The following is a 22,508-nucleotide window of genomic DNA, read 5'->3' as shown; positions in this document are numbered from 1 at the left end:
TGGAATTGGTAGAATGGCCTTGTGTAGTAGGTGTCCTGTAGGGCCTAGTGACTCAGCCTTTCCAGTCATCTGAGTTGGGTAGTCTAGGTGCACCCCTTTGTGGGCTGTGAGCACAGTCTTGTTGTAGTTGAACCTTGATTGCTGTTGGCATCCCTGGGAGGGATGCTGTTGGCTGTGAGGATCAGCAGTGACTATAGTGAAGAGTTGTTGTGCAGGAGACACCCCTGTGGAGCAGGACTTGCTTCAGTAGGGCTTTGATGCTCACTGAATCTGCCCCTTGAGTGTGTCACTTGTGGATGTGTAGAGTAATAATCTGGATTGGTCTGAAGCTGTCCAGCAGGTGCACTGGCTCTGGAGCCTCCTTGAAGGTGCAAAATCAGCTACTTCCTGGGGCCACCCAGCAGATCTACAGATGGCTGCTACTTATATTGGGTTTGGAAGTTCCTAGAAAAGGCCAAGCTATGAAGGAAGGAAGGCTGGTGCTAATGCTGGGCTTTGGGCCTTACTGATGCCAGCTGCTGCTTGTTTGGGAGATTTTAGGGCATTCTGAAGCCTGAGCCAGGACAGGCCATTCATATGGAAAAGCCAATGCAAATAGCTTGGGTGGGGCTGCAAATTGGATAGGGTGGGGTCTCAGGGAGTCACCAGGGCAGAGTGAACAGTGTGAGCCAGGCTGATGGAAACTCAGATATGGCTGTCAGTCAGCTCTGCAATGGGGGAGGTCTCAGTATAGGAACAATGACCCTGCGAGCACCCATGTCTGGGAGAAAGCCACCTCTGCATTCTTATTCCAATACCAGACAATCCATTTCCTCCCCATATGTTGCTGGATCCCCCAAAGCTGCTGCCCAGCAATGGAGCTCAGAGGGTGGGAGTCCCTGTATGTTCATGTGTCAGCCCTTTAAGATTGATTTTCTGGGTCTCCAGCAGCCTCTGTGTCACCCAGTCACAATCCCTGCTGGTTTTTACAGCCTGAAGTTACAGAGATTTCTCTTCCCAGCTATGGAACCCTGGGCTGGGGATCTGGTGTGGGGCTGGGATCCATTGTTCCTCATGGGATGCTTCCACAGCCTAGATATCCCTCCCAATTAAAAAAAAACCACGCCACACATGGGTGTCAGACCAGCCCCCTCTACATCTCTGCACCTCCTACCAGTTTCAATGTGCATTATTCTTTACTTCTCTAGTTGTAGGACTTCCATTCAGCCAGCTTTCAGGGAGTTCTGAATGAAGATAGTTCTGTATTTTAGTTGTAATTTTGATGTGATTGTGGGAAGCAGCAAGTACTGGCATTTAGCTACACTGCCATCTTGGTTCTCCAACTGAAGCTCTTCTTGAGCCAGCTCTGGGTTTTAAATCTGAGATCTTTAAGTTTACTTTGTTCCACACCCAGCACCTGCAAACACCTGCACATGTTTTGCATTTGAGCATTTATCTGGGTCTCAAACTGTTCAAAATTGGAAACATTAAGAAACACTGTACTAAGTGGTTGCTAAGGTCCTTGCTTCCACATTCTATAATTCTTTGATAATATTAAAGACTAGGCCTGGTGCATGGGATTTGTGCACTGGTGGGGGCGTGGCCTGTGGGGATTGCCTGCTGTGGGACCGCTGCTCAGCTGAGTGGAGCTCCCACTGTGGGAGCGCACTGACCACCGGGGGCAGCTCCTGCACTGAGCGTCTGCCCCCTGGTGGTCAGTGCATGTCATAGCGACTGGTTGACCGGTTGTTCTGGTCGTTCCACTGTTCGGTTACTGGACTTTTATTATATAGGATAATTGATTTGAATTTTATCATCAAAAGGTAACTGTCACCAATCCAATGCCACCAGGAGTCCCCAGTTTGGGGAGTGGTTATGTGAGAAAATTTATTTGAGTGAAACAGCTCAGAAAGTTTGCAATCCACACCAAAGAAACAGTCATTGACAGAAACTGAAACTACGCTCCACCAGACAAAGGGGAGGCTGGATAGAGAAAAATTCCCTCCAATGTCATGCAAATGAGGACTCCAAATCTGCACAGTCTGATTGGTCCAAATTGCACTGTTCTGATTGGTTGTTATGAAACAGTTCTGGTTGGTCGTTGAACACATAGCTATGCAGCTTCCATTGGACAAGGAAGGTTTCAGTGCCATTGGTCAAAACACAATACCAAGAACCTTATAAGGGTTGGCTCATACTAGGAATGCAGTATAGGAGGCTGCCAGCTTAGTCTGCTGCTTTTCCCTGAAACTCAGTGTGAGAGGCCTCTGTAAACCATGGATGCTAGACTTCAGTTTTTGGGCCCAATTAACCACAAGGAATCTTTCTTTCTTGGGTTTGATAATTTATAAAAAGGATCACAAAGGAAGTATCAGGGTCCAAGAAGCCCAAGAACTATCATTTAAAAAACATGCTAAATATTAATAAGGGAATACAAAACAGTATTGTCTTTTGTGAAAGGGGACCTGTGATGGTTAATTTTAAGTGTCACTTGAGCTAGGCTAGTGGGCACATTGTGAAGGTGCTCAGTTATTTGGCCAACACCACTCTTAGTTACTGTGATGAATTTTTAAAGATGTAATTAGCACTTAAATCAATAGACATTGAGTAAAGCAAACTACTCTTCATAATGTTGGTGGGCCTCATTCAAACAGTTGAAGGGCTCATATGCAAAAGTTGAGGTTTTCCAGAGAAGTAAGAATTCTTAAGACTGCAACATAGGAACCCTGCCTGAGTTTCCAGCTTGCTGCCCTTAGGAATTCTGACTCAAGACTGTAATATCAATTCTCACCTGAATTGCTAGCCTTCCAACCTACCTTGGGACTTGCCAGCCCTCATAAGCATGTGAGCTAATTACTTAAATCTCAATCTCTTCTTTCTGTCCTATTGGTTCTGTTTCTCTGGAGGACTCTGACCAATGCACAATCCATTAGCATTTATCCAAATTACAATACTGGGGATTACATATATATGACTTAAAAATGGTCAACACTGATGAAGGCAATCCTAAGGCCATTTGTTTCAAATGTATTATTGGACAGGGACAGGATATAAAGAGAGAAAAACATACTCTTCCAGGTTTATGTTCCAAACTTCAAGTCATATGGCCAAAAACCCCAATTAGGTAAAATTGGCTGAAAGCAGACTGGTTAACAATTAGGTCAAAAGAACGATTTGGTTAAAAAATGAATATCCTTTACTTTTTAATTGATATGCCACTCTGCACTGTTAAATATTTTCACAAAAAGCACATATCCATATTAATTTTATAATTTTCACAAAAAAGAAAATGAGTATATTTCAGGCACTGTTTTTTTTGTTGTTGTTGTTGTTTGTTTTGTTTTGTAGTGCTGCTGGTGGTGGAAAGGTGGCTCCAGCAGGCATTAATACCTCCCTTCTACCTACAGATCAGGACCTTTCCTTGGGTGGGGGACCAGCCCATAGGAAGGTCCTTGGGCTCCAGCCAGGATCTTGAAATTTCCACAGGCCTACTTCCTGCCCACCTTTATGTGCCTGTAAGAGCCCATGCTCTCTGGCCAGCAGGGAAGGATAAAGGGTCGCTGAGAAGCTTTCAGTTTCTTGAAAAAGCAGCCAGCGGGTTGGAGCTTGATGGTAAAAGCAGCTACCCTATGTGTCCCTTCTCCATCAGAGCGCTGGGAAGGTCTTCCTCATTGTAACTCATTTAGTAAGTATTTATTGACGTGCATCACATGTGAAATCTTTATCAGATCTGGGAAGCGAAGTCTTGGGGGTAAACTCTCAGTTTATTAATACGTTCGGCCGAATTTTATGTTTCTTTTCAGATCACTTTGTCTTAATTGAGATTCATAGAACGTAACTAGGGTTAAGAGAAATGCAGGCACTGCCTCAAGGATCTTAAGAGGGAGATCCTTAAAATTAAGGGCCGGGTTAACGCTAAAAGCGGTTGGCCTTTGGAGAACCCGGCTGTGGGTGCTAGGACCCCGGGCTCCACCTCGTTCCTGCTCACCTGCACGCGCTCTGCGTTCCACACAGCCGCCTCCCAGAGCACGCACCCCGAAAAGCTCACAGCGCCGCCTGACGTCACGGCGTCGGGGCGGGGCCAGCGGCAGGGCCGGGCCGCCTCCGGGAGCGCCGAGGGGGCGGGCCGGGCGGCGGCCTCTCAGGGCGCGGTGGGTCTCTGAGGTGCTGGTCTTTGTAAGGCGCCCGCTGGGCAGGCGGCTGCGGCGGAGGCTGGCGATCGGGATGCCTGGGCTGCCCACCGCCCCGGAGCAGGGGCGCCCGGAGCCGAGCGGGCCGCGCCCGCACACAGGCTTCGTGCTGGGGCTGGACGTGGGCAGCTCGGTGATCCGCTGCCACGTCTATGACCGCGCAGGGCGGGTCCGTGGCTCCAGCGCCCAGAAGGTGACGGGGAGTGGGCGTCGGGCCGTGGTCAGGGTAGCGAAGGCGAGCGGGCGGGTGCGTCTTTTCCTGCCGTCGGGCGGCCACCTGCAGCCCGGCCCTCGGTCCCGCGGCGCGCGGGGCGGGCTTTGCAGTCCCTCTGGGCAGGCTGAAGCCCGCGCGCCCTTCCTGTCCCTCCGAGGCCGGAGCGGCAGCGTTGGCGACTGGCGCCTCGCACCGCTCGGGGGTCCTGGCACCTGGGCGTTCGCGCTCCGGCCTTACCTGGGTGGGACTGCAGGGACTGGGACTGGCAGGGCCGCTGCAGTCTCCATAGAAGGGAGCTTTGTCACTCGGTTTTTCCTGCACTTCCTTGATAATACTCCAGCCTCATCTTCGTTTATGTTTTAAATTTTCAAATCTTGATAGAATTTAACTTTATTGTTCGTTCTAACGTTGTCTTCATTAACTACTTCTCAAAGTGCCGGTTCCTCACATGACCATCTGATTTCCATGGATATGGGAGGTACTGGACAACTTTTGAAGGTTGTTTTGTCATTACTCTTCTCCTTTCTGTTTTTGAGAATTCATAAAAATAATCTTTTCCGGTTTGAGAAACCTACCAAGTCATTAGTGGTTGTCAGTAAATCCTTAGTAAAGCAGCCAACAGACACGTACTCCTTTGTTCTCATTTTAATGAAGTGCAGATTTCTACACTATTACCAGCTTACGGAAAATAACGTTGATTGGATTTGGTGTTCTTATTTACTCGTCTTTCCAATACCAACATCTTTTTATGTTAGCAGAGTTAGGACAGGAACCATCAATCACCTAAACCAGTGGTCGGCAAACTGCGGCTCGCGAGCCACATGCGGCTCTTTGGCCCCTTGAGTGTGGCTCTTACACAAAATACCATGGCCTGGGCAAGTCTATTTTGAAGAAGTGACATTAGAAGAAGTTTAAGTTTAAAAAATTTGGCTCTCAAAAGAAATTTCAATCGTTATACTGTTGATATTTGGCTCTGTTGACTAATGAGTTTGCCGACCACTGAACCATTCTATCAGCATTGGACTCCCCATTTGCTCGGTTCCCACCCTTCTTCCAACCCTGTTAGACCTGTTTTTCATCCACAGCTGTTGCCTAGGAGCAGGTCTAGCCAAATGACTACTTTGGGCACTTGTTTTGAAGAAACAGCGATTTCCATTCTGGATTGGGGACCAGGACAGTGAGTTGGGGCGACAGCAGCTCCTTGGTCCCTTCTCTGGCTACGGGTGCAGGAACACTGGGCACCCACCAACCTACCCCAGGCCTACACCAACCAGAAAGTATAGATGAAAGGCTGGCATTGCCCTGCGGTAACTGTGTGCTCCATATCTTTGTATAAGCCTTTAGCAGCACAGTGATACTTTCAACACAGTCTCCCTTGAAATTCTAGACACAGAGTACTTTTGTTTTAAGCAATGATTTTTTAAAAAAGAAATTGAAGTATTTGGAACCAAAGGGAGACAGAAATTGCTAGGAGATACAAAGTTTCACAGTTGCTATATTATTTGGGGCAAATCATTAGTTTTTTAGAAATAAGGGAAGAATCTTAAAAGATCTTCAAGATTGCTGTGGATAGCAGGAGACTAGAATGGTTTGCTCAGACTCTAAACTGGGGGGAAGGTATCTGGAAAGATATGTGAGTAAATAAAAATACAAAAAGTCCCTACCTCAAAGGAGAAAGCACTATCTTAGAGTTTATAGCAATGCCTCTGAAACTGTAGTAGGATTTTATAACAGTGCTTCTTAAAGTGTGGTTCTTATGCTGCTGGGGTTGAGATAAAGAAACTAAGATTTAGAAAAGTGTGGCAATTTTGCAGACTAATTTTATGATTATTGACCTTTAAACATTTGGGATTTTATTTTATATGTATTTTTTTCTAGAAAGTTGTTTTGTGTCTTTAAAAACTTAAAAAAATTAATTACAGTTGACATTCAATATTATATTAGTTTCAGGTATACAACTAGTGGTTAGACATTTATAGAACTTACGAAGTGATTACCTTGGTAAGTCTAGTACTCACCTGACACCATACATAGTTATTAGAGTATTATTGACTATATTCCCAATGCTGTACTTTATATCCCCATGACTATTTTGTAACTGCCGATTTGTACTTCTTAATCCCTTCACCTCTTTCATCCAGTCCCCCAAATCCCCTCTCACCTGGCAACCATCAGTTCTTCTCTGTATCAATGAGTTTGTTTCTATTAGTTCATTTATTTTGTTTTTTAGATTCTACGTGTAGGTAAAATCATATGGTATTTTGATTTTATGTTCTTTGGTCTTTCTCTTCTGTCTGACTTATTTCACTTGGCATAAAACTCTCCATGGTGTCACAAATGGTAAGAGTTCATTCTTTTTTATGGCTGAGTAATATTCCATTGTATATATGTACCACAGCTTTTTTATCTATTCGTCTATTGATGGGCACTTGGGTTGCTTCCATATCTTGGTTGTTGTAAACAATGCTGCAATAAACATAGGGATTAATACATATTTTAAATGAATGTTTTGGATTTCTTTGTATAAACACTCAGAAGTGGGATTGTTGGGTCTTATGGTAGTTCTATTTTTAATTTTTTGGCTATTACTCCATACTGTTTTCCATCATGCTTGCACAAATTTGCAGTCTCCACATCCTTGCCAACACTGGTTGTTGATTTCTTGATGATAGCCAATCTCACAGGTGTGAGGTGATATCTCATTGTGGTTTTACTTTGCATTTCTCTGATGATTAGTGGCGTTAAGCATTTTCTTAAATATCTCTAAATATGTCTCTTTGGAGAAATGTCTATTCAGGTTCTCTGCCAATTTTTTAATGGGATTGTTTTTCTTTTTGGTATTAAGTTATATGAGTTCCTTATATATTTTGGATGTTAACTCCTGTTATTGGCAAATATCTTCTCTCATTTAGTAGGTTCTTGTTTTGTTGATAATTTCCTTCCCTGTGTAAAGACTATTTAGTTTGATGTAGTTCCATTTATTTAATTTTTATTTTGTTTCCCTTTCCTGAGGAAACATATTAAAAAATATATTACTGAGAAAAATGTCAGAGAGTTTATTGCTTATAGTTTCTTCTAGGAGTTTATGGTTTCAGTTCTTACATTTAAGTCTTCAGTCCATTTTGAGTTATTCTTGTATATGCTGTAAGAAAGTGGTGTAGTTTCAGTATTTTGCATGCATTTGTACAGTGTTCTTAACACCATTTATTGAAGAGATTGTCTTTATCCCATTGAATATTCTTGTCTCGTTTGTCATACATTAATTTACTATATAGGCCTGAGTTTATATCTGGGCTATCTATTCTATTCCATTGACCTATGTGTCTGTTTTTATGCCAGTACCTGTTGTTTTGATAACTGTAGCCTTGTAATATAGTTTGATATCAGGTAGCATGATATCTCCAATTTTGTTCTTTCTCAAGATTGTTTTGGCTATTTAGGGTCTTTTACAGTTCCATATAAACTTTAGGATTTGTTTTAGATCTATGAAAACTGCCATTGCTATTTTGATAGGAATTGCATTGAATCTATAGATTACTTTGGGTTGTGTGGACATTTTAATTATATTAATTCTTCTTATCCAAGAACATGGTATATGCTTCCACTTATTTGTCTCTTTCTCAATTTCTTTCTTCAGTATCTTACTATTTTCCAAGTACAGGTCTTTTACCTCCATGGTTAGATATATTTCAATGTATTTTATTTTTGGATGTGATGGTAAATGGGTTTTCTTAGTTTTTCTCTTTTTGATAGTTCATTATCTATGTATATAAAACCCTAATATGCAAATAGACCAAATGGTGGAACAACTGAACAACCAAACAACCGAACAACCTTTTGCTATGATGTGCGCTGACCACCAGGGGGCGTGCATGGAACATGGTTGGAGTCAGCAGCAAGTGACAGCATGGAACATGGTGGGCATCGGTTGCAGCGGGATGGTGGAGCAGGTGAGCAGGGGCGCCAGACCAAGGTGGGGCGCTGGTCGCTGTCATGGGGGCGAGTCTCTGGTGGTTACTGAAAATTCTTTGCTCCTGTGTGCCGCAGTCTGGCTGGGTGCTCACACCTGCTGCTGGTGCCCACACCTGCTGCTCACCCTGGAGCTGCCGCTCGCACCCACTGCTGGCACCGGCCCCGATTGCTCAGCACTGTCAGTAGGTGCAAGCAGTGGCTGCCAGCCCCGATCGCCCCTCAGGGCTTCTCCACCTCCCCCTGCTCCTGAGGGGCGATTGGGGCCAGCAGTTGCCTTTCACACCTGCTGCCGGCGATGGCCCCGCTTGTACCTGCAGCCAGCGCCGGAGCCACTGCTTGCACCCGCTACTGGCGCCGGCCCTAATCACTCCGCGTTGTCAGCAGGTGCGAGCAGGGCTGGCGCCATCAGCGCATGGGAGCAGTGGCGGCGGGAGTGGGGCTGCCAGCAGACAGGGCTGTGGCAGGAGGGGCCGGGTGGGGGTGTGGAGGATGGGCCGAGACCTGACCCTGTGCTCACCACAGCCTGACGGCCCACAGTTCCTTTCAAGGTGCACGAATTCGTGCACTGGGCCCCTAGTTGGTGTATAAAAATGCAATCAATTTCTGAATATTTATTTTGTATACTGCTACTTTACTGAATTCATTAACTAGTTCTAATAATTTTTTTAGGTTTCTGTATAGTATCATGTTATCTGCAAATAATGACAGTTTTACTTCTTCCTTTCCAATTTGGATGCTTTTTATTTCTTTTTCTTGTCTGATTACTATGGCTAGGGCTTCTAATACTATGTTGAATAGAGTAACACCTTTGTCTTGTTTCTGATCTTAAGAAGAATGATTTTAGCTTTTCACTATTGGATATGTGGTTAGGGTTTGCCATATATGGCCTTTATTATGTTGAGGTATGTTTCTCCTATCCCCACTTTTTTGAGAATTTTTATTATACATGGATGATGGCTTTGTCAAATGCTTTTCTGCATCTATTGATATGATGAATGATTTTTACCCTCCATTTTGTTTATGTGGTGTATCATATTAATTGACTCATGGATAATGAACCAGCCTTGCATCCCAGGAACAAATCCCACTTGATCATAGTGTATGATCTTTTAAAAGTATTGCTGAATCTGGCTTGCTAATATTTTGTTGAGGATTTTTGAATCTGTATTCATCAGTGATATTGACCTATAATTTTCTTTTTTGTGTGTAGTTTTCATTTAGTTTTGCAAGGTAATGCTGGCCTCATAAAATGATCTTGGGAGCCTTCCTGTCTCTTCAGTTTTTTTGGAATAGTTTGTGTAAAATTCACATGTGAAGCCATCCAGTCCAGAATTTTTATTTTTGGGGATTTTTTAATTGTTAATTCATTTTCATTAGTAGTTATCATTAGTAGGCACGTTCAGATTTTCTGGTTCTTTCTTTTTTGTTAATCTTTATCAAGGGTATTTTTTCCATTGATTTTTTAGAGAGAGTGGAAGGGAGGGGAAGAGACAGAGAGAGAGAAACATCGATGTGAGAGAGACATAAGGATTGGTTGCTTCCCACACATGCCCAGACCAGGGCCCGGGATTGAACCTGCTACTGAGGTACGTGCACTTGACTGGAATCAGACCCTGGACCCTTCAGTCCAAGGGCCAGTGCTCTATCCACTGAGCAAAACTGGCTAAGGCTGCTGGTTCTTCTTGGCTCTGTCTTAGAAAATGAGATATTTCTAGGAATTTATCCAAAATTTTCAGATTGTCCAGTATGTTGGCATATAATTGTAGCATTTTCTTATAATTCTTTGTATTTCTGTGATGTCAGTTGTGACTTTGACTCTTTTGTTTCTGATTTTATTTGGGTCCTCTCTCTTTGTTTCTTGAGGAGTCAGGCTAAAGCTGCATCAAGCTTGTTTATCTTGTCAAAGAACCGGCTCTTGATTTCATTGATCTTTTGTACTGTTTTTTTTTTAGTTTCTCTGTCATTTATTTCCACTCTGATCTTTCTTATTTTATTGCTTGTATGTATTCTGTGCTTTTTTTGTTCTTTTTAGGTGTTGGGTTAAATTGTTTATTAGATATCCTATATAATAAAAGCATAATATCCAAATCGACCGAATGGTGGGACAACAGGTCGGCGGGGTGTGGTTGGGGCTGGCGAGCAGGTGGGGCCAGGCCAGCCAAGGCATGTGCCAGCAGGCAGAGGGAGGAGACTGGGGAGGGGGAGGTGGCAGCGACCAGTGGCGGTGGTGGAGTGATCGGGATGGGGCAGGGCCGGCCACTCACCAGCTGGTGCTGTCCCCTGATCGGCACACCCGGTCGCCTCCCGCAGAGGAAGGGAGGCTGGTGGCAATGGCAGGGAGATGGGGGGTGGGGCCAGCTGCTCCCCGGCCAGTGCTGTCCCCTGATTGGCCTGCCCGGTCACCTCCCACAAAGGGAGGCCCCTGGTGGGGCAATGGGGGACATGGGTGGCCGCTCACTGCTGGCGCTGTCCCCTGATCAGCCCACTGGTCCCCACAGAGAGCAGGCCTAAACCGTCAGTCGGACATCCCTTGAGGACTTCTGGACTGCGAGAGGGTGCAGGCCAGGCTGAGGGACACCCCCACCCCCACCAAGTGCACGAATTTTCATGCACCGGGCCTCTAGTTTTAATAATATTTTGCTTCTTGAGGTAGGTCTGTCATGCTATGAACTTCCTTCCTTCTCAGGACTGCTTTCACTGTGTCACATAGATTTTGGGTTGTTGTATGTTCATTTTCATTTGTTTCTAGGTAATTTTTTATTTCGTCCTTGATCTCATTGGTAACCCACTCATTGTTTAATAACATGCTATTTAGCCTCCAGGTGTTTGAATGTTTTTGAGTGTTTTTATTACAGTTGTTTTCTAGTTTCATGCATTGTGATTCAAGAAGATGCTTGATATATTTCAATCTTCTTGAATTTGTTAAGACCTATTTTGTGTACTAATATGTGGTCTATCTTTGAGAATGTTCCATGTGCACTTGAGATGAATGTATACTAGGTGTACTGGTTAATAATGGCAGATTTTGTAATCAAAGAAAACACGATAATTTCAAGAGAAACATCAAAAGTGCTTTATTCAAAGTAATGTTCATCACTAGCTACACATTTACCCATCTTTCAGGTAATTTGTGGATACCGTCCCAATAGAACTTTTCTTGTTTTGAGGCAAACCATTCAGAGACCCAATTTTCCACTGCTTTGTATGTTTTGAAGTGCTGCTCAGAAAGTTTGTGTGTCATCAATCAGAACAAGTGGTAATCTGAAGGAGCAATGTCTGGTGAATACGGCGGGTGGTTAATACTTCTCAGGCAAGATATTTTAATGTGTCATTAACTGGTTTTGAAGTGTGTGATGGTGCATTATCATGAAGCAAAATTACTTTGCTGTGTCTTCTGGCACATTCTGGTTGTTTCACTATCAAAGCATGGTTCAAATTGATTATTTGTTGTTGGTAATGATCAGTATTAATGGTTTCACCTAGTTTTAGAAGCTCATAATAGACCAGCCGTGGGCAAACTAAGGCCCGCGGGCCAGATCCGACCCGTTCGGCTGTTCTATCTGGCCCGCGGAGCCGAAAGAGCGGAGGGTTCTCTTGCTCTCCCCTCCGCTCCTTTACTTTGAATTTATATTAGTTCACACAAATACTCCATCCATGCTTTTGTTCCGGCCCTCCAGTCCAGTTTAAGAACCCATTGTGGCCCTCGAGTCAAAAAGTTTGCCCACCCCTGTAATAGACCATACCTTCCTGATCCCACCAAATGCAGAGCATTGTCTTCTTTCCAAAGCGATTTGGCCTTGCAGTCGATGTTGATGGTTGACCTGGATCAACCCATGATTTTGTGCCTTTGGGGTTCTCAAAATCACTTTTCATTGCCAGTCACAATTCGATGCAAAAAAGATTTTCTTTCGTGCCCTTGAAACAACATTTTACTGATGACTTTTTGGTTTTTCATTGGCTTTCATTCAGTTGATGTGGCACCCATTTTCCTTCCTTTGAAACCTTTCCTATTGCTTGTAAGTTATCAGATATTGTTTGCTGAACAATGTTTAATCTTTCTGCAAGTTGTTTTTGAGTTTGACACGCATCTTCATCCAATAATGCTTGTAATTGTTGGTCTTCAAATGTTTTCAGTTGACCTGGACATTCCTTGTCTTTCATATCGAAATCATCACTTTTAAAGCGTTTAAACCAGCATTCACAAGTATCTTGAGATGGAGCATGTTCACCATAAGCTTCCCGAAGTATACAATAACTTTCAGCAGCACTTTTCTTCAAAATAAAGTAAGGAATTAAAACTTCCCACAAATGCTCTTTTTTTGGCACGAAATTCGACATTTTTAAGCGAAAAAATATCTATGATGTTAACACCTTCAGCAAATATGCCATATGAGGTTTTGAAGCTTGTTGTCAATACAACAAAATAGTATACATATCAAATCGCACATATATCAACATATGTGTAACTCCATCTATTGAAAAAAATCTGCATTATTAACCAGTACACCTAGTATGATGCTGCTTTGGAGTGAAATGTTCTGTAAATATCAGTTAAATCCATCTGATCTAATGTGTCATTTAAGGTCATTGTTTTTGTTTGTTTGTTTTTTTGGTCTGGAATATCCAGTGATGTCAGTGGGATGTTAAAGTTCCTTACTATGACAGTATTGCTGTCTATCTCTCCCTTAAAGTCCACCAAAAGTTTTTTAAAAAAACAAACATATTTAGGTACTCCTATATTGGGTGCATATATGTTTACCAGGGTTTTATTGTCTTTTTGGATCGATCCCTTTAATAATATGCAGAGTCCTTCTTTGTCTCTTGCTATGGCCTTTGTTTTAAGTCTATTGTGTCAGATAGGGGTATTGCTACCCCAGGTTTTATTTTTTTTTTCCAATTTGCATGGAATTTTTTTTTTTTCATCCCTTCACTTTGAGCTTGTGTCATTTTTTTTTTTTTTCCTGAGGTGGGTCTCTTATAGACAGAATATATATGGGCTATATTTGCTTATTCATTCAGCTACCCTATATGTCTTTTTATTAGATAATTTAATCCTTTTATGTTAAAGGTTATTATTGATAGGTGGTTATTTATTGGCATTTGTATTCTTTATTAACCTTGGCATTTTAATTGCGATGTGGCTTGGTGTGAGCCTCTTTGGATTCTTCTTGTTTGGGACTCTCTATGCTTGCTGGACATGTTTGTCTATTTCCTTTGTCAGGTTAGGGAAATTATAAATCATTATTTCTTTAACTAGGTTTTAAATTCTTTGCTCGTTCTCTTCTCCTTTTGGTACCCCTACGATGTGAGTGTTGTTATGCTTAATGTTGTCCCAGAAGTCCATTAAGTACCGTCATTAAATTTTTTTTTCTTTTTGTTGTTCTGATTGGTTGTTTTTGCTACCCTGTCTTCCAAATCGCTGATTGGATACTCTGCTTCATCTAAGCTGCTGTTGAACCCATCTAATATATGCTTCATTTAAATTATTGTATTCTTCATTTCTGACTGGTTCACTTATATGGTTTCTGTCTGTGTAAGGTCTCACGGAATTCATCTATTCTTCCCCTAAATTCATTGAGCATCCTTTTAACCATTGTTTTGAACTATGTATCTGGTAGATTTCTTGCCTCTATTTCATTTTGTTCTTTTTCTGGAGTTTTATCCTGTTCTTTCATTTGGGACGTGCTTTTTGTCTCCTCATTTTGACTGCCTCATTCTGTTTCTACATATTATGTAGATCTATGACTCCAGTTTTGGCAGGGTGGCCTTATGTAGTAGGTTTCTTGTGGGGCCCAGTGGTACAGCTTGTTCACCTAAGCTGGGAACTGTAGGTGTGTTACTTGTGTTGTTTGCATGGGCCCTCCTGTTGTAGTTGAGCCTTGATTGCTGTTGTCACATCAGTGTGTGGGATTGATTCTCAGGGTGACTGGCTTTGAGGACTGACCATGACTACAGCAGATAAACTGTTGTTTGGGGACTGTACCTAGAGTTGAATTTGCTTTAGCAGGATTCTGCTGTCTGTTGAGTCCACACTTTGCTTTTGTTGTTTGTGGAGCTAATTGAGTGATAATCTGATGTAGTCTGAAGCCAGCCACCAGATGTGTTGGTTCTGGGTCATCTTGAGAGTTGGTCTGGTCTGGTGCATTCCAAGTTCTTCTGCTGCCTGTGCCTAGCAGGGGTCCACCTAGTAGGAGATACAGATTGATTTGCTGTTGGTAACTAACTGTGCTGGGCTTGCAGGCACCTGGGAGGGCCTATGCTGCAAACTAAGGCCAGATGACACTAATGCCAAGCTTGAAGCCATTTAGCAAGAGGTATATGGCACACTGAGTCCATTTGCTTCTTTGGGGTTTGTGGACCTTTGAGAGATTTTAGCCCTTTGTATGCCATAAGCGTCTATAGATGCAAGTGGCGGACCTTCCCCACGCGCCACGCACGTCTGTAGCTGCAAACCTCACATATCAACTCTGGTCACCGAATTTTAAAATCAGACTTGTTAGTGACATGTCTGGGTTTGTAAAGAAAATTATGGTAAATTAAATTCATAAAAATTCCAGCACAATGGAAGAAATTCCAATATTGATTTATAGGGCTGCCACTCAGATGCGTGAGAGAGATAAACACTGTGACACTTGAGATTTTTTTGTTCATTGTGACACTTGAGATTTGTTTGTGTTATCTTGAGTTTCACGCCTAAAATGCTAAACATGGTGTGCATTCTTCATTATTTTTTTACAGATTTCATCTTTGGAGCATCAACAAAATTTAGTGTTTTTGAGGCTTTTTGTGTTGACAGTTTATTTTTATTTCGCGCTTGCTTTTGTTGATATTTCCGTAGAATAGAAAAATTTCATTATTTTATTATTGAGTTTATCGTTGTAATTTATTATACTGTGCAAATAAAATTCAATCCCCATAAATGGCATCAGATGAAGAAATAATCGAACCAAGCACCTCGCAAGAAGAAGAAGATGACATCCTTTATTCAACTCCTGAGTCATATGATTTTTTAAATTAAATTCAAAATATCGTGGCATGTGGGGATGGTTTCTGTTTTGGATATGTGGCAGTTAACTGGTTAGGAATGTCCACAGCTTGTTCCAAGATCAGCTGCTTGTGAGGAGCAGCCCCTGAAAGCAGTTAGGGTTGGTGTATAATTTGGGTGGGTGGGGTCTCAGGGAATCACCAGGGTGGGGCAAACTGTTAGCCAAGTTGATGGAAACTGATTTGGCACCTGCCTGTGCCTGCAGGCTAGGCAGTGGGAGGGCTCAACAAAGGAACAGTGGTACCTACCAGCACTTTTATCTGGCATGGAGCTACTCTTCTAACCCTTACCCTAAAGCTAGACAATTCAGTTCATCCCCATATATCCCTGATGCTTTTTGAACTGCTGTCTCTTCCCGGAGCATAGGGCAAGTGTTTGCTAGTGAGTCTGTGCTTGGGCTATTTAGGAGGATGAGAGTCTACTGCAGCTCTTGTCTGATCCAAATGGAATCTCCATTGATTTTCACAAACAAAGGACTCGTCTTCCCAGAACTGGTGTCCTAGTGTGGGGCTGGGACCCCTTGTTCTTCAGGGGTGACCTACACAGCTGATATATCCATCCTGATTTTAAACTGCCACACCATAGAAAAGACTAGCTCCTTTCTTGTTTCTCTCCCTCCTATCAGTCCGGACATGGCTTCTTTGTATCCTTAGTTATAGTTCTGTTCAACTAGTCTTCAGGTAGTTCTCAAGGGTGGTGGTTCTATAATTTAGTTTTGTAATTTTGTTATGGTCATGGGAGGTGAGCACATTTACCTACTCTGATATCTTGATTAAATATTTATTGTTGCTTAAAACTGTTGGAATACAATGGATTGGAAATTAGAAAGAAAGAACACAGACAACAACTGGTCCCTCAGATAGTTTGCGTTATTAGGGAAAGAGGGTCTTGTTAACCTACATTGCTGCTTAGCATCTGATTTATTACATCATGATTACAGAATAAATGATTGAATTGCATTTGATCAAATTAATTAGAAATTCAATTTGCTTAAGTGGGACTCTATTGATTAGACATAGAACTTGTGTTTATTTTCTTAATCAAAATTGCACCTCTGCCAATACTGTGATGGAAAGCATCCTATATAATAAAGAGGTAATATGCAAATTGACCATCACACCCTCACAAGATGGCGGCCTATGGGTGGGGCCGGCTGCTCCCTGCATCTGCCCCTGGAGTCCCCTCAGTGCCGCTGGGGGCCTTGGGTCCTCCTGCACCCCCACTGACTGAGGCTCAGTCAAGCAGGACTGGCCAAGGCACAGGCAAGCCTCGGATGGCAGCTGCCCAACTGCCCAGGGCCGGCGAGACTCAGGTAACCAGGGCCAGCTGAGGCTTGCGCTGCCAACAGTGACAGCAACAGAGGTGTGATGGGGGTGTTGCCTTCCCCTGATCGCTGGGTTGCCTCCTGCCCCTGAGGGCTCCCGGACTGTGAGAGGGGGCAGGCCAGGCTGAGGGACCCCCCACCTACAGTGCATGAATTTTCATGCACCGGGCCTCTAATGTATAATAAAACCCCCAAACTTCTTATTATGGTATTTGATTGATATTGCCAAATAAATAGCTTTTTTTTTTTTTTAAAAAAAAAGGAGAAAGAACAACTGAAAAATATAACCATTTAGAGACAGGAACAAAATAGGCTGTGTTGGTCTTCTAGTTAAAATTGAAATCCCAAAACATGAACTCTTACATTAGCAGGCTAGTACTAGGCCTCTGAGAATACTTCAATTTTGTTTCTTTTGGCATTCACTTTTTAATAGCAGAGGTACATTTTTAGTCTTTTTTCTATAATTTGTATTTTAAAAAAACTTTTCATGATTTCTGGCCAATATGGCAGAGTAGGTAAACATGGTACTCACTTCCTCCCATAACCACATTAAAATTACAACTAAACTACAGAACAACCAGTTGAAATTGAGCTGAATGGAAGTCCTATTATTAGGGAATTAAAGAAGTCCCATCAAGACAGGTAGGAGGGTTGGAAACATGGAATGGACTGGTCCCACACCCACATCCTATATAATAAAGAGGTAATATGCAAATTGACCATCACTCCAATACACAAGATGGCCTCCCCCATGTGGTCAAAGATGGCTGCCCCCATGTGGACACAAGATGTCCAGCAGGGGAGGGCAGTTGTGGGCGATCAGGCCAGCAGGGGAGGCAGTTGGGGGGGACCAGGCCTGCAAGGGAGGGCAGTTCGGGGAGATCAGGCCTGCAGGGGAGGGCGGGGACCAGGCCTGCAGGAGAGGGAGTTGGGGGTGACCAGGCCAGCAGGGGAGGGCAGGTAGGGGTGATCAGGCCTGCAGGGGAGGGCAGTTAGGGGTGACCGGGTCGGCAGGGGAGGGCAGTTGGGGGGGACCAGGCCTGCAGGGGAGGGCAGTTAGGGGCAACCAGACCTGCAGGGAAGGACAGTTAGGGACAATTGGGCTGGCAGAGGAGGGCAGTTGGGGGCAACCAGGGCGGCAGGGGAGGGAAGTTAGGGACTATCGGGCCATCAGGGGAGGACAGTTAGGGGTCACCAGGCCAGCAAGGGAGGGAAGCTGGGGATGACTGGGCTGGCAGGGGAGAGCAGTTGGGGGTGACCAGGCCTGCAGGGGAGGGCAGTTAGGGGCGACCAGGCCGGCAAGGGAGGGCAGTTAGGAGTGACCGGGCCAACAGGGGAGAGCAGTTGGGGGTGACCAGGCCTGCAGGGGAGGGCAGTTAGGGGCAATCAAGCTGGCAGGGGAGCAGTTAGGTGTCATTCAGGCTGGCAGGGGAGTGGTTAGGGGGTGATCAGGCTGGCAGGCTGAAATGGTTAGGGGCAATCAGGCAGGCAGGCAGGCGAGCAGTTGGGAGCCAGCAGCCCTGGATTGTGAGAGGGGTCCCAGATTGGAGAGGGTGCAGGATGGGCTGAGGGCCACCCTCCCCCCCCCCCATGAATTTCGTGCACCGGGCCTCTAGTATGGCAGATAAAAATCTGGAGGGATATCTCAGCTGTGGAGGTACCCTCCTGAGGAGTAATGGGTCTCAGCCTCACACCAGGCCCCCCAGCCCAGGATTACAGTGCTGGGAAGAGAAGTCACCATAATTTCTGGCTATAAAAACCAGCAGGGGTTGAGGCTGAGATACACTTAAGGCTGCTGGAGTCCCAGGCCTTTCCTCTTAAAGGACCCACAAACAGACTAACTGGGACTCACTCCTTCTGTGCTCCAATATGGGGGCAGCAGCTTGAAAGGTACCAGAGATATATAGGGAGGAACTTAATCGTTCCATATCAGGGAGAGAGCTGGGGGCAGGACAGCTTTCTCCCAGACAGAAGTGCTGGCAGAAGCCATTGTACCTTGTCTGAGATCTCCCACAAAGGTGTCAGGCAGGCACCATGTCTGAGACTTCACCAACCTGGATCACACTATTTGCCCTATCCTGGCCCTGCCCCACCTAACCTGTTTGAAGTGGCTTTTCCATAGGAATGGCATGTCTTTTTTTTTTTTTTTTAATTTTTTTTATTGATATTTTACAGAGAGGAAGGGAGAGGGATAGAGAGCTAGAAACATCGATGAGAGAGAAACATCGATCAGCTGCCTCCTGCACACCTCCCACCGGGGATGTGCCCGCAACCAAGGTACATGCCCTTGACCGGAATCGAACCCGGGACCCTTCAGCGACGCTCTATCCACTGAGCCAAACCGGTTTCGGCAGGAATGGCATGTCTTGATTCATGCTTCAGAGTTTCCTAAAATGTCTCAAACAAGGAGCATCTGGCCTCATGGAGCTCTGTACCTCTTGCAAAGTGGCCCCAGGCTTGACACCAGTAGCAGCTGCCCTTGGTTCACAGCTTGGCCTCATTGGGACACCTCCAAGCCTGACACAAGAAGCCATCTACAGATCACTTTGCAGCTCATGATGGGTGACCCCTGGCAGAACACAGGCAGTGCCTGCACCTTGGCCTACACCTCCTAGGAGGTCCCAGAGCACCCAGTGGGCAGCATCAGACCACGTTTAAGTATCACCACCCAATCACCTCCACCAGTGACACACTTAAGGGACAGACTCAAAGAGGCACCAGAATCCTGCTGAAATAAGTCCTGCTCTTTGAGTGGGTTCCTGCATAGCTAATTTTCCATGGTGGTTGGAGGTTGGTAATCAGTCAAGGGCTCGTACCTTGTTTTCAGGCTCTTTCCTGGCCCTGGCCCTGGCCTTGGTTGGGGCCCATGCAGGAGGCATTCAATTGATATGTTTCTCTCACATTATTGTTTCTCTCTGTCTTTACCTCTCTCATCCATTCCCTCTAAAAAGCAATGGAAAAATATCCTTGGGTGGAGGATTAACAAAAAAGTAAAAAGAAAAAACTTTAAAACAACAACACTGGTTATAAGGATGCTCAGTGAACTTAGTGAGAACCTCAACAGCATAAAAAAAGCACCAGTCAGAAGTAAAGGATACACTAACTGAAAAGAATAACTTACAGGGAATCAACAGTAAGTGATGAAGCTAAAATCAAATCAGTGATTTGGAATAGAAGGAAGCAAAAAACACCTAATCAGAAGAACAAAAAGAAAAAAAATGCAAAAAGAGATGATAGTGTAAGGAGGCTCTGAGACAACTTCAAAAGTACCAACATTTTCATTATGGGGGTGTGGAAAGGAGAAGAGAGAGAGCAAGAAATTGAAAACCTATTTGAAAAAATGACAGACTTCCCTATCTTGGTGAAGGAAATGGACATACAAGTCTAGGAAGCACAGAGAGTTTCAAACAAGATGAACCCAAAGAGGTCCACACCAAGGCAAGTCATAATTAAAATGCCAGAGGTTAAAGACAGAGAGCAAACCTTAAAAGCAGCAATAGAAAAACAAATACTTACAAGGGAGCTACCATAAGACTGTTGGCTGACTTCTTAACAGAAATTTTGCAGGCCAGAAGGGATTGGCAAGAAATATTCAAAGTGATGAAAAGCAAGGACCTGCAACCAAGATTACTCTGCCTAGCAAAGCTATCATTTAGAATCAAAGTTCTTTAGGTAAAGAACTTCCCAGACAATAAAAAGCGAAGGAGTTCATTACCACCAACCAGTATGATATGCAATGTTAAAGGCTCTTCTTTAAGGAGAAGGAAAAAAAGATAAAATAATATGAACAATAAAATGGCAATAAGTACATACCTATCAACAATTGAATCTAAAAAAAAAACACAACAAAATTAATGAACAAGCAGAACAGAACTAGACTAATAGATACAGAAAATGTTTTGAAGGTTGCCAGATTGGAGGGGGGATTGAATGGATGGGTGAAAAGGTGAAGGGATTACAAAGTACAAATTGGTTGTTACAGAATAGTCATGGGGATATAAAGTACAGCATAGGGAATACAGTCAATAATACTCTTATATGATGTCAGGTGTGAGATTTATTGGGATGATCACTTAGTAAGTTATGTACACCTGAAATTAACAATAATTTATGTCAACTAATTAAAAATTCAAAAATGATTAAAATAAATAAACTTTTCATGGACTCTCAAATGTTAGTGTTATATCCTAAAATAGTATTCAGAGTTGAAAATTCCACATGTGAATATTTGATGATTTTAGTTTTTCAAAATGGAGAAAGCTTATCATGTTCCCCTTTGGAACAGCATGCCATTATGAAGAAACTGATAGATAAAATTTTGCTTGAAAGAATAATACAGTAAGACTTCTATATAACAGACTAATTCAGGCGAGGGGATGTCTGTTGAAGCTGAAAGTCTGTTACATAGTAAAGTAGGTTTTCTGAATGCATATGTTAAAAAATTGGCAAATTTATCTGTTTTTACTTATGTTATACACGTTTGTGTAATTAAAATTAAGTATGTATGAAAAATTTAATTTCACAAAGTTTTCTATATGCATTACTGTAATTTAAAATTTATGCTGAATAAGCCTTGTGAATGCCTGCATTTGCCTGTCACCAAAAGTAAACAAATGCACATGGCTGGGATGTGACAAAAGTCACACCAATGCAACAACAGAACCAGTTAGCATGCATGATGCTGTGTGATCACGTGCTTATCATTTGCCAAACATTGTTTATGGGTGGTAACTGTATTTAAATATGTAGACAACAGCTGTAGATATGTAATATTTATTTAGTTTATGTCAGTGAAATTACTACAGGGTTTTTTCCATCATATGGCTTGTTTGCTAAAATTTGTTAGAAATAACTGAATTAATAATACAGAATAACCTATTAATTTGATTATAAGCAAATGTTGGTTAAAAGAATTTTAAAATTATCAGGGTGTTAATTTTCACATATGACATAGGCACGGAAAATTTTGTCTGTTAAATCTGAAGTCCATTAAGTTGAGGTCCACAAAATAGAGGGTTTACTGTACAGAAAGGCCACTCCAGAGAAAACAGTGTACACCAATACTGTGTATCTTCTGTACACTCTTGAAAAAAAATCTGATTGTCTTTGTTTTTAATCAACAAAACAAATTTTCTTCTTAGCTTTGATTATATTCTTTATATAATTTTAGTATGGTTTGATTTCACTTTTGTGACATGTTTGTGAATGTTGATGGAGTGGGGGGAAGTGACTCTGGAGTGCCACCATTAAGTCTAAAGGTTTGTAGGCTTGAAACGATGATATCCACATTGAGTGTTTTGGGGGTGAGGAAGTGTTTATTGTGTATTTTATGCCCATTACAGTATGTGGGCATGAAAATCTTACATGGGAAGAACAGAAATATTATTTAATAGAATGGAATATATTTTGTTAGGTCTGTTTGTTTCTGATGAGCTCACTGGATTATTTTTTCATATCACCCTAATGTTCCTCACATTGTCAATATTACTTCAGAGTTCCCCTTTTTCTCTTATTTTGGCCTTTCACTACATTTTTTTTTTAAATAGATTTTATTGATTTTTTACAGAGAGGAAGGGAGAGGGATAGAGAGTTAGAAACATCGATGAGAGAGAAACATTGATCAGCTGCCTCCTGCACACCCCCTACCAGGGATGTGCCAGCAACCAAGGTACATGCTCTTGACCGGAATCGAACCTGGGACCCTTCAGTCCGCAGGCCGATGCTCTATCCACTGAGCCAAACTGGCTAGGGCTCACTACATTTTATAGGTTTTCCTTAATTGGT

General features: G+C 43.1%; 1 protein-coding gene across 8 annotated transcripts in view; it reads left to right on the top strand.

Moving 5' to 3' along the window:
- Nucleotides 1-4,092: 4,092 nt before the first annotated feature.
- Nucleotides 4,093-22,508, top strand: part of GK5 (glycerol kinase 5) — a 161,518-nt gene continuing 143,102 nt past the window's right edge. For 3 of the 8 annotated variants that reach the window (XM_080657390.1, XM_080657391.1, XM_080657388.1), the window contains exon 1: nt 4,100-4,362. Coding sequence is in view for 6 of the 8 variants with exons in the window: in XM_080657391.1 (XP_080513517.1) it covers nt 4,322-4,362 (41 nt within the window). In the remaining 2 variants the exon portion in view is untranslated. Of the gene's footprint in view, nt 4,363-8,067; nt 8,334-22,508 lie in introns of those variants that run through there. The other 5 variants (XM_080657384.1, XM_080657387.1, XM_080657389.1 and 2 more) reach the window with 4 other exon arrangements.

This window comes from Plecotus auritus (assembly GCF_963455305.1).
Source record: "Plecotus auritus genome assembly, chromosome: 2".
Taxonomy (NCBI): domain Eukaryota; kingdom Metazoa; phylum Chordata; class Mammalia; order Chiroptera; family Vespertilionidae; genus Plecotus; species Plecotus auritus.
Note: the sequence above shows the minus strand (reverse complement) of the source record. Positions and strands in the feature narration are given on the sequence as shown.